This window comes from Cydia pomonella, chromosome 11, assembly GCF_033807575.1.
Source record: "Cydia pomonella isolate Wapato2018A chromosome 11, ilCydPomo1, whole genome shotgun sequence".
NCBI lineage: Eukaryota > Metazoa > Arthropoda > Insecta > Lepidoptera > Tortricidae > Cydia > Cydia pomonella.
In genome coordinates, this window is record NC_084713.1 from 1,629,808 (window position 1) to 1,641,957 (window position 12,150).

Below are 12,150 nucleotides of genomic sequence, written 5' to 3' on the forward strand. Positions count from 1 at the left end.
CTGATAAACTCTTTTATGCATGAATTCTATTAAAAATCTTAAATCGACCACTATGGAATATATAAAACTTAATTATGTTAAAATAATATAGATTAAAGCAAAATGAAATCAATAACAAAAAATTTATTCATAAATTATTAAAAATGAAAATAATTGCACCTATTCGCTTTGATATTGATTAAGTGGATAATGTTCTCCGTATTTCTTCAAATGGTTCTCCATTTCCTTCATTTGTTTTCTGAAATAATAAATAATAATTTAAATTATTTACAGTACATATGGTGCTAAATCACCACACTAGTGCGATAATTAGCACATTACGTAACTACATATGTCGAAAATTTAAAGGGCCATAGTATGTACTGTAAAACGTTAATACATTTGCGAACAGGTTATTCGCAACTCGTGTCAATTTAAAACACTCCAACACACTTGTATCGTAATGTACTATAATTAACTTGTTTATATATAACACAACAAAATAATGCCGTAAATAAATTTCACTACAAAAAAAAACTTACTGGAGGTGTTCTGGCATTTCGTAATAAACGTCTTCCAGCATTTCCTTCCAGTGAGGTTTCTTCTTCTTCTCAGCTTCTTGCATCGTCTTCAGCACCGTGCTTCTGGCTTCCTTCTGGAAAGCCTTGTCAGCCTCTTCGTCCCATAAACCTGCAAACATAAACATATAAACAATACTTTGAGAATAGACATCCTTATTTTTCGATTTAACTGTTACATTTTATCTATTCTATGATATAGGGCTCAGCTCATGGGAGCGGTTATTAAGGCACCGTGGAATGACTGAATAAGATAACATGTTAACGTTACTAATACCTACGTTAGGAAGGGAATCGCTGAGAACGGGTTTTTAACTCATACTCGTAATTTATGTAATATTATAATGTAAAATCGAAAGTACCATAATGAATAATGTTTCGTATGAATAAACTCTTTTTTTATCCATTTGAAAGAGTTTCTATATTAGAATAGGGCGGGTGTATTGTATGTTAATTTCTACGCGTGAGTTAAAATATTCACGGAAGGTTCGAAGTGAGTGAAAAACTTAATTGAAATATTTACTTGAACACTATAACATGTCCTTCTAAATTAATAAGGACAAAGTGATGGTAAACTAAGTAAATTCGAATGTGGTTATGAAAGTTGTATTGTTTTATTAAGTTACCTTTGCGTTCAAGATACGCTCTAAATTTGTTTATCGGGCTCTCGTCTTTGTTCCATTTGTCTATTTCTTCCAAGGATCGGTAAGCACTGCTGTCATCAGACGTCGAATGGTGACCAACTCTGAAATTAAGAAACAATTTGATTACAATGAAGATTAAAATAGATCGTTTAGTGGAAGCAAATATTAAGTTATCTGTGTAAGACAAATCGTGCTTAGAAATCGACAGCTGATAAAGATGGCGCTTGATGATTACTACCTTATTCGGTTGTCTAATAAATATATCAATAGTGTTTGGGGTTAGAGAAAGCCCCATACTGTTTATAACTTTTATTATATAATTCATGTTCTATACAGACGGCATTACTAGTAAAGATAAAATGCACTGGGTTTTGGATACCTTTACTATAGCTCAAAACTCATATGTTTCTATAGTATAAGAAAAAATGGTCATCGTTAAAACCTTGTTGTCGACACCTACACCCCAGTAACACACAGCCTCAATGAGCACTGCTTTATTCTGGTAGTGACACTGCGTTGTAAACCACCAGAGCGTCAGTACCACTCACCTGAATAGTGTGAGTCCTAAACCTTTATGGTTGGCTTCTAACAGCAGTTTTAATACACTTTCGCGGTAATGTATAGTCTCAATGAGATTCGGTTGCGTGGCACTTGCTACCGCGTTGTAAACCGCCAATGCATCGATACCATTACCATTTACTTGTGTAATGATTGAACTATAATTTACTTTTTTGTACATAGTGTTTGTTTGTCTTTATGTTTTACTTTTGACTCTCAATTGCTCAAAGGTTGATTGGAAGAGATCCCTTATAGGGATAAGTTCGCCTTTGTACATTGCCAACATTATTATTTTTTCCTTTTATTGTATCTTTACCTGTCCCTTATGTACAATAAAGTGTTTACATACATATACATACATACATACCATTCACTTGTATACCTTGAAGCCCTATAGGTACTGTTTACACGTTACACTTGCGGTTCTACCAAACGTCTTAATATACTTTATTTAAAAGTACTTACCGGTAACACATAGCCTCAATAAGCACCGGTTTATTCTGCAGCGCAAGTTGCCTGGCACTTGAAACCGCGTTATAAACAGCCAGCGTGTCGGTGCCGTCCACGCGCACCGTGCGGAGCCCGAGCGCCGGGCCGCGCGCGCCGACGCCGTCCCCGCGGTACTGCTCGCTGCTGGGCGTGGAGATCGCGTAACCATTGTTTCTGCTGTGGTCAATGTGAGGTTCAGTGAGATTGAGAAAGAAGGGCATAATTATGTTTTGAAGAAGATATCCGAGGGTAGTACTTACTAGCTAAGCTCAAAAACTTTCACCGCTAGCTAAATAGTCAGGATTTGCCGTCTTTGTCAGCAGGCGGAGCTCGTGCCCGGGACCCGTACGGTCACTGGAGCCTCAAAGCTAAAATTAATCCTTTAGATTCATTTAGCTTATTTGAAGGGTCCTAAAATTCTTAAAAACAGTTTTGATGGTATAATGATGACTGTAATGTTTTAAGCCTCGAATTTCAGTCAGTAAGTAAAGTACTGCTTTCTAAGGGTTAATTTTACTTTCTAAGCATTATTAATTGTAGGAAAAGTATTCTAGTGTACCATAAGAATATGACAGGGCAATCGAGCGTTGCAGCGAAGTTAAACGCTGCGTGTGCGTCGCCTTCGGAAGCAGCGCCCTCGCCGAAGTAGCAGATGACTACGCGATCGTTGTTCGGCTGACGCTTGAAGGCGTACGCCGCGCCTGCGGCTTGGGGCATCTGGGTTGCTGGAATGCAAAAATAAATGCGATAGTCAAAATTGTAGTTCTAAACAATCACGGTTATATCGTGTACGTCGATTTCTATTGAACTGGAAATGGTCACGAATGGCATGATATGCCCTTGGCAGCGTGAAAAGTTGTTACAATACCGGTATACAATTATTCAATGTTGTTATCGTACTGTCTAAACTCAACACTGACCAAATATCCCATGCCACGTTAAAAATATTCGTATTAAGCATGCTGTTTCCAATTTCTCCTTGACCTACCCGTAAGAGTACCATTCAACTCCATGAAAACTACTCAACTGTCCAAAAAAATATTAAAACTGTCGAAATAGAGTCATATGGGCATATAGCAGAACAGGTAACATAATAGAATTCTACAGGCCTAGCCTAGCAGCTACTTCCAAGAAAATCAGGGTGCATGGCAATTAAAGAACATAAGTATTATTTTCGCGACTCAATGTTTTGTCTTACGCGATAACTTATAGAAGATAGTATTAAAATATATAAAATTTTAGAAATTACCTAGTGGACTGGAGATGGTGACAATGTTCCTCTGACTGCTTCCATAGTGCACTGGCATCTGACGCCCTTTGCCGGGGTCCTCGCAGTTGCCGTAGCACTGGTTGATCAGTTCTGACACAGTCATGCCACGATGAAGTAGCACTCCCAACTAGAATTAAAATAAATATAAAAACTAGATGAGCAACTGTTTTATAACAATTCAGGGAAGTATAGTGGCCCAACAATGGACTGTTAGTCATAAGCGGCGGTGGCTAGATATAATTTATTTCCAAACTGGCAGGAACGCGGAGTGTAGGCAATTTTGGTAGTTTAAGGACAAATTAATAAACAACCTAAGGGTAAGTAAATTTAAGTGAGACTCATTGTAGAAGAAAATTAATAGAGCTAATACTAAATTAAAAAGATTCATGATTTGATTTTAAATAACCGATCTGTAACGATACCTCGCGGTACTGTGCGAAGACGAGGTCTTGAGGAGACAGAGCGGCGGAGCTGCCAAGGTGTACACCCTCTTCGCCGTAGTTAGTCATATAAAAGGAGATACGACCTTGTCTGAAAAAGGAAAAAAGTGTCCAGTTACAATCGAGCTTAAATGCTTAAAGCAGATGGTGGTGCAATCGTATTTTTTTACTGTGATTTAGGTAGGTATATTATGGCAAAGAAACATAAACTCTACAAAATGTTAGATATCACTCACCTCTGGGACTCATACAAGATCTTATCCATCTGATTCAGCTGGATCATGACCTTTAACATTTCAACAAGTTTCTCATTATCGATACTGGGTTCTTCATGTTTATCGATAATTTCGCCGTGGTTATCCATCACTCGGTAGATAGGGATGGGGTCGTAGCTGTTTTCGTTCAGAAACTTCATTTGCGTCACGTAGGGAGCCTTCGCTCCAGGAAAGTCTGCAGTTTTCCCGCCATTTTGCACTTCTGGTCTGGTGTGAGTTGACAGCAACTGTAATATGTTCTTGTTTTGAAATTTAAAATTATTAAAGCAGATTTATTATTTCCATTTTGTTTACTTACAAAATGAAATTACGGTATTTTCTTTCAAGTAAAATCTATTTGAACGTAGAAAATAAATGGTTTTAGTTTAGTCTAATAGAGATATAAAGTTCAAATAGAAACATATTAATACGTTGATGATGAAATTGATGACGACAAAACAACCAACATTAAAGTAACTTATCTTATCAACAATAATTTAGAAATTAGATACTCATACAGTCAGCAGCAGAAGTTGCTAAGCGGGCAAGTTATTCGAAACGAATGCAATCTGAACGCTACTCTATTGTTCGGTATGAAAATAAGAGCGTAATTACTTTATGTCGCTAACTGTACATGAAGAAAAATAAAGAAATTTAAGAAACAAATTAACACAAGTAAATAAAATTAAAATCTCATATGAAATCTGTCACCGTATTGTGCGATAGCACTGCTAACGATAAACATAGATAACTTCGTAGGTATATTTATACAGCACAAAAATCGAATGCAAATCGTGGATAATTCAAGCGCCACCGCGCCGCGTAAAATGTTGTTTACCTACACAAATAGGTACATGCATGTTAACGTAAGCTACCAACCTCACAACAGTTCTATATAAGTACAACATAGTAGTATTTTAATACGATAATTTGTGTTATTTAATAACTTACCCGAACTGTTTGTCGAAGAGCGTTGAGTCTCACGAAACTAGCACCGGTTTTGAGCGCCATGTTGTCACTGACGTACTAAATGGGTTGCGTGATAAGGCCTCTCATTGGACGGGGTTATTATGTGTCGTAAGTTTAACTTGAATTCGATAATGTTTTTCAACCGATTGTTTAAACAAAACAATTCGCGGGGCAATGAAAGTTAACTTGGCAAAGTAGTTTTAGTGTTGATCTAAATTAAACCTTACAGCATTGCATTACAGGTGTTTTTGAATTGTCGTTTTTAACCAGATGTATAAATTTAGAACATTTTACATTTTAATTTAATCAAACATAGAAATTTAACTAAATCTCTTATCTTCATCATCATCATAAGTTCATTATTGTGGTTATAATGTCAGCAAAGAAAGTCCACTGCTGAATATATTTACTTATAAATAAGTCCCGCATTCATAGATAGTAATTTTTGTGCATGTATACTGGGGCACACCCGCTTTCATTTGAATTACGCACCTTTGTCTATTGACGAACGACTGGTAAATATCAAATAACATTTCGTACATAAGTTCCGAAAAACTCATTGGTACGAGCCGGGGTTTGAACCCTCGACCTCCGTATTGCAAGTCGCACGCTCTTACCGCTAGGCCACCAGCGCTTTTTTCCACCAGCGCTTTTTACCTAACCCACCTAAGTATACCTAAGTATTTATCCCTTAATATATGGGATAAAGAACTTCGAATAACCGATCGTCATGAATTATGAATACAGTGGTAGGTACGTAGTTGGCCCGTCGAGATTTGTTGATATTATAAAATCTTCAAAACAACAATTAGGCGATAAGATATGTATTTGTTATAAAGAATACCCCCTAGTAGAGTTATCTGGTGAAGTTGAAACACGTCACTCGTCACTGTGCTAAGTGTGCTACATAGACATCATCTTCATCATCACCGGCCTATATACAGTGCCACCGCTGCTTATTGTATGGGGCAAGGCTCCCCCGTTATCTGTTCTTAGTACAAAATTTAATACTCAAGCCGTAGCCATTTAGGTGGTGGGCAAGCTGTGTATGTGTGCGTTTTAGGGATGTGGACTTGTCGATTTTAATCGATTATCTCTACATAGCGGAATGGGATAGCGATTTATTGAAGCTTCGATATCTTTACTAAAAATTAACATCATAGAAATATAATAGAATATTTTAATTGGTTTTGGCCAGTGTCCTATGGATATGGATTTCCACCGTTGATTACTAAGAATACCTATATAAAGTTCTGTTATAATGGTTATCTGTTCATTTTAGGTAGTTGAAATCGTTTAAAGTAAAATTAAAATTTTATAAAATGCCGATGGTTTATCGGTATGACTTTTTCGATATAGCCACAACTTTTGGTTACTCATTGATAATCGTACATAAAAATGTGGCTGTGTGGCTACGGTGACAGCTGGCTGAGACTCCATCTTTAGGAATATTATAGGTATCTACGGTATGGGGACTCTTTGGGCTCTATTTTTTTAATACTACGTCATTGGCAAACAAGCATATGGCCCACCTGATGGAAAGCAGTCTCCGTAGCCTATGTATGTCTGCAAATCCAAAGGAGTTACATGCGTGCTGCCGACCCTAACACTCCGCACCCTCGTTGAGCTCTGGCAACCTTACTCACCGGCAGGAACACAACACTATGAGTAGGGTCTAGTGTTATTTGGCTACGGTTTTCTATAAGGTGGAGGTACTTCCCCCGTTGGGCTCTGCTCTAGATCTGGAATGATATCCGCTGTGCTGTGCCCTACCACACAAAGCGAGATGACATTCACAATGCCCATACCTCTCTTTTGGACTTAGTTTAAGGACGTAGTCTATTCCCCACGCTAGCCCAATGCGGATTGACGACTTTACCCTAAAAGTCGCGTTTTATCTAAGAAAGCAGTAGGTCCCTATTCCTAGCAAAATAATAAAATAAATATTGTCATGATAATAAGTTAAATCCTACCGGCTAAAAAATATCTTTTCACATTTACTCATACTACTTCCCGGTTGGAAACGGATGTTATATGTAATACATCATATACGCGGGCAGCGTTTGTATCGTGCAACACGCCTTTACGCGAAATTTACCAGGTATATGAATGCATTCTAACGCTTGTCGCTATCGTAATGTATCTGTGGCGGCATCAAATGTCAGTGGGAAGTGAGTGAAGAGATGGTATCTCTGCGTTATTTTCATAGAAATAAATTATAAAATGCCTTATTGGTACTACGATAAAAAGGATCTTCAAAATACTCCATCCTTTCGCGATGGAATCACCACGGAGACAGAGAACCGGTACCCGCAAAGAAGGTGCCAGGTTCATCATTGACACGGGCTCTAAGATGGACTTAGGTTATAACACGGTCGCCACTGGAGTTGTTTATTTCCATCGGTTCTACATGTTTCACTCGTTCAGGACGTTTCCGCGATATATAACGGCGTGCTGCTGTTTGTTTCTCGCGGGGAAAGTGGAAGAGACACCAAAGAAGTGCAAGGATATAATAAAAGTGGCGAAATCTCTGCTTACGGAGCAGAAGTTCGCTTCGTTTGGTGAGGATCCGAAGGAGGAGGTGATGACGCTGGAAAGGATTCTGCTGCAGACGATAAAGTTCGACCTGCAAGTGGAGCATCCCTATGGCTACCTCCTCAAGTATGCCAAGTGCCTAAAGGGGGACAAGGCAAAGCTGCAAAAAATGGTACAAATGGCCTGGACATTTGTTAACGATAGGTGAGTACTTTTTTTAATTTTGAAAACTAGACCAGACCATAGATATTAAGTGAATTCAATATTTTTTTTCCTGTTAAGAGTCTGTTTGAATATGCAAATATGACAATTTAATAAACCGAGTTTCTATTTGATTTGAAAATTAGTAATAGACATGATATTTAGTATTACTTTATACTGTGCTTTCTACTGTAATATTTTAAATGAGATTGTCATTGAGTAAAGAGTATTGATTTTCAATTATACTTCGTGTATTAGTATGTTCACTTACAAATTCTGCTTCATTCTTAACCTGAGAAATAATACAGTAGTGTATGCCTTTTTTCTAATAATAGCACACATGTTCTATGAGTATAGCTGATAACACAGATTTGTTTATTTGTAACATAAGCACAAACAGAGAACCTGTGTAGTAGCCGATAGCTGTGAATGTGTTCAATCATAAAATGTATGGTGTTTCTTATTAGTCAAAATTAAAACAATGTTGTGTTTACCTCTACTTGTGGTGCAGTTTTCTTTATGTATTATTTTCTTTTATTCAGGTGTGTAAAGAGAATTTTTGTAATCTTCCGATGTGTGCCCAGCCACAAGGGTGTTGCCAGCTGATGACTAGGGGGGGCAGTTTATATGGCCGATTGCCAAAGTGAGGGGAAGGGGCAAACATTTAGTTAGAAATTTTATTCTCTAGGGGGGGCATCTGCTCCCCCTGCCTCCCCTTGGCAATGTCCATTTCCAGCCAGCTTGACTTTCCAACCCTAGTAGTCCTATCAGGTTGTAGCAAATATGCTAAAAATATGAAGGTCATTTAAGTATCTACATTCTTTAAAGTATGAATTGTATTTGTACAAAATGACATAAGATTTTAATTTTGTTTATCTGACTTTAACAAGCCTAAAAACTATAAAGTATTTTACAGATGGCTCTAGCATAGGTTTTACTAGTCATTCCTATGAATAGTGTCAAATTCTTATTTTATTTTTTGAATTTTGTGGCCTGGATATTAGCCATTTAAGCCAAATCTCATGAAACAAAACTAGAAAGACCAGGCTAGTTGCCAACCCCATTACAAACAATAGGGTTTTATTATTTTATTTGATATACTAGCAGCTCTTGGAGCTTTTAAAAGAAACTAGGAAGCCTTTTAGCCAAATTCCATACAATCCAACCTGCAAATAGGAAATGAGGCCTAACCATGGTTCCCCGACATAGTGATACACTGAAAATATCAAAATAAATCTATTAGTCTGCACGGAAAAAAGTCATAGAATATATGGGTTCCCTGATGTTCCCTGACTGTTCTCTTTTCGCACTCTCTATAATTACTAACCTATTTCAGTTTATGCACAACACTCTGCCTCCAATGGGAGCCGGAGGTGATCGCCGTAGCACTAATGTTCCTGGCCGGCAAGCTCAGCAAGTTCGAAGTTGTTGACTGGAATGGTCGCACTCCAAAACACACAGCTTGGTGGGATATGTTTGTTGAGGATGTCACTATGGAGCTGCTTGAAGATATATGTCATCAGGTATGTTATATAAGTAATCTTTAAGAAAAAGTAACAAACTTTACAAAAAAATATGCTATTACATATTTTTTAGTCTTCATCAGCACTTTCATTTCACCAAATATAGGTAAACTAAATCATTTAACTAAATTAAAAAAAAAATGCATGAGTTACTATAAATACTCCACTATCCTTCTAAGACTCAGCCATACAAATGAAAGATCCAGAATTTGCCATTGAGATTTGAACCTATAGTGCAGGGAATGAGTTGATTTTGTTTTGTTTGAAAATTTAACGAAACAAAACAAATGCGACTGTTCCAATTGAATATGATTTAAATTTGATTGAACTAAATAAGTACTATAGGTAGGACGTTGGAAGATTAGGAGGCTATAAGTGTGTCAGTAATATTTGAAAAGCAACCTTTTACATACTAGTAAAAACAAAAATCATTTTCTGAATTGGTCCAGGCGCCTTCGTGAAATAGAAGAACATACCTACACAAAAATAAAGATTGCAAGGAATCTACTTCTTTTAGGAGTCAATTGAAAAATGGATACCTTCTCTACCAGTCAACCTTTGTGGACTAGAAAATCATGTTATTTTTATTAGCAGTTACAGCCACACTTCTACTTCCAGGTGCTAGATCTCTACTCGCCCCAGACCCAGCCCTCCGGCGCGGACTCCCCGCCGGGCCCGAACGCTCGTCCGCCTCCAAAAAACGACAAGAAGCCCTCCGTTACACCGCCAGCTTCCGCATCACCTATCGCTAAGCCCATCGTCACCCCGGTGAAGAACGGAGATAAACCCGAACCTCCTAAACTAGAGATGCGGTTTGGGTACCCGGCTTACCCGTACCCGCCGGTGTACTCGGCGCCGCCGCCGCACGTGCCGCCGCCGCCGCGGCTGCCGGTGCCGACGGCGCCGCCGCCGCTGTACGCGGAGCCGCCGCCGCCGCGGCTGCCGCCGACCAGCGTGCCGCCGCCGCACTACTTCCCGCCGCCGCCCGGCCCGCCTCCGCGCCCCTACTATCCCCCCCCTTAGCGTTAGATAGATTATGTATTTTTTACTGGATTATAACTAATAGACTGCTATTTTGAAGTTTCATTTCACGGCTTAAACTTTAACCGTTTTTGACAAAAACAGGCTATAAGTTCGTTGGCGTTAAGAATGCACTAAAATCAATCATACCTACTCTGAAAGCCAAGTTCAGTTGAAGGCGTAATTTATAATTGGGAACGATTTGATTGGTTAGGAGCATGGTCCTAGAATACTAAAGACGTAGTTTTGCTAAAACACAAATACGATTCCATCCACCAATTTTCTAGTATTTACGCGTGACACACACATTGACAGTTATCTCTATGGCCTTATTCACCAATCTGCCGTCAGTCGTCAGAAACGTCAGTGCATTCATTGTCCGAAGAAAAAAATTAAATACGCCGTCGCATGCGTGGTCGGATGTTGCAAAAATTATACCGATCGAAAGAAAAAAATAGGCAAGATAAATTTTCATATATAAGTTAATCAATTATCACATTATCTTTCGTAAAACACGATATTAATCCGTGAAGTTGTACCTAAAATGGAGAGCGCTCTCACTTTTTTTGCCATACTAAATTGAACCTTATCCCCGAGCCAGAAAAGGTGTTCGTACCAAACTAGAGAAAATGTTCTCAATCCGCCTAGGTATACATTCGTGACACGCACACATTGAATCCTCCCGCCATTGCAGTTATTGCAGTCTCACAGCTGGTTGTCAGTTGCGCGGCCTCTGTCAAATTGTTCCTCTATGGTTAGGAGCATTGCATTCTTAACGCGAACGAACTATAGTCAATAATAGGCTTGATGCCAGTAATAAGATAACCAAATAATATTTTTATGTAATACTACTGTAATACATAATATAATTATATAACATTCATCAAGCTTATTTTAAATACTTTTATATATAAAGTAATAGTACATTAGTTATAGTAATCATCTGTATATATCCATTATGTATATTGTTATTGTAAATAAATACTATAGTACATTATTGCAGAGGCCGGGACACAAAAGGCGTAGCCAGCCATTGAACTAGAGGGGGGCAAGTTGAGCAGACGCCAACGGGAAATACATTGTATGTCAAATTTGAGCTCTAGAGGGCAGCTGCCCCCCCCCCCCCCCCCCCCCCCCCCCGTCTGTACCACCTGGCTACATCCATGGGGACACGGCAATTCGTATCGAATTCAGAAGAATTTTAAAAAGAAAGAATAAGACAGTAAACAGTTCAAAACTCTTCGAGGCAATTTCAAGAACGCTATTTTTCGAAACTTGTAAAAGTACAAACCCACCTTGTCAGTAAAAAAAGGCGCGAAATTCACTGTTCTATGGGAGTACACCCCTTGCCGCCTGCATTTTTATACCCTGGCTACCCATTTTGGCAGTAGAAAAAGGCGCGAAATCCAATTTTTGATGGGAGGAACAATTACTATATAAAAAAAATTTCCGTTTCTGCCGCCATGTCTCATTTATGTATCGACGCCAAATTGCAGCTTTCTAGCACTAACGATCACATAACAACGCCACGGACGGACAGACGGACTGACAGACTGACATGGTGAAACTTGGGTTCCTAGTTGACAACGGAACGCTAAAAACAACACAGTAATGACCTTCCCGTAAAACAGTACAATAACGATTCTGTTTTTTTTTTTTTTATTCTGTCGAGTAGTGGCTCGCCTCGCCT

At 38.6% G+C, this 12,150-nt stretch overlaps 2 protein-coding genes across 2 annotated transcripts; one reads left to right on the forward strand and one right to left on the reverse strand.

Annotated features, from left to right (window-relative positions):
* Window positions 1-103: 103 nt before the first annotated feature.
* Window positions 104-5,312, reverse strand: LOC133522609 (2-oxoisovalerate dehydrogenase subunit alpha, mitochondrial). The gene is made up of 9 exons (XM_061857974.1): window positions 5,164-5,312; window positions 4,195-4,460; window positions 3,941-4,049; window positions 3,498-3,645; window positions 2,808-2,973; window positions 2,225-2,425; window positions 1,184-1,302; window positions 522-669; window positions 104-238 (listed from the first exon to the last, which is right to left on the reverse strand). Exons 1-9 carry the CDS (start codon window positions 5,221-5,223, stop codon window positions 160-162), a joined length of 1,296 nt encoding a protein of 431 aa, XP_061713958.1. The 5' UTR covers window positions 5,224-5,312; the 3' UTR covers window positions 104-159.
* A 2,013-nt stretch (window positions 5,313-7,325) lies between these two features.
* LOC133522610 (cyclin-K-like) lies at window positions 7,326-10,513 on the forward strand. The gene is given in 4 exon segments (XM_061857975.1): window positions 7,326-7,491; window positions 7,493-7,920; window positions 9,254-9,440; window positions 10,059-10,513. Coding segments are annotated over 4 exon segments (1,107 nt in total). The 5' UTR covers window positions 7,326-7,404; the 3' UTR covers window positions 10,464-10,513.
* Window positions 10,514-12,150: the final 1,637 nt, after the last annotated feature.

What these genes read in the sequence shown, in the direction of transcription:
- LOC133522609 (XM_061857974.1), bottom strand. Translation starts at nt 5,223, where the DNA reads ATGGCGCTCAAAACCGGTGCTAGTTTCGTGAGACTCAACGCTCTTCGA. An exon ending in ATTGAGGCTATGTGTTACCG is followed by an intron (nt 1,303 to 2,224) that starts GTAAGTACTTTT and finishes TCTTAATTTCAG; the next exon opens with AGTTGGTCACCATTCGACGT. An exon ending in GAAATGCCAGAACACCTCCA is followed by an intron (nt 239 to 521) that starts GTAAGTTTTTTT and finishes TTATTATTTCAG; the next exon opens with AAAACAAATGAAGGAAATGG.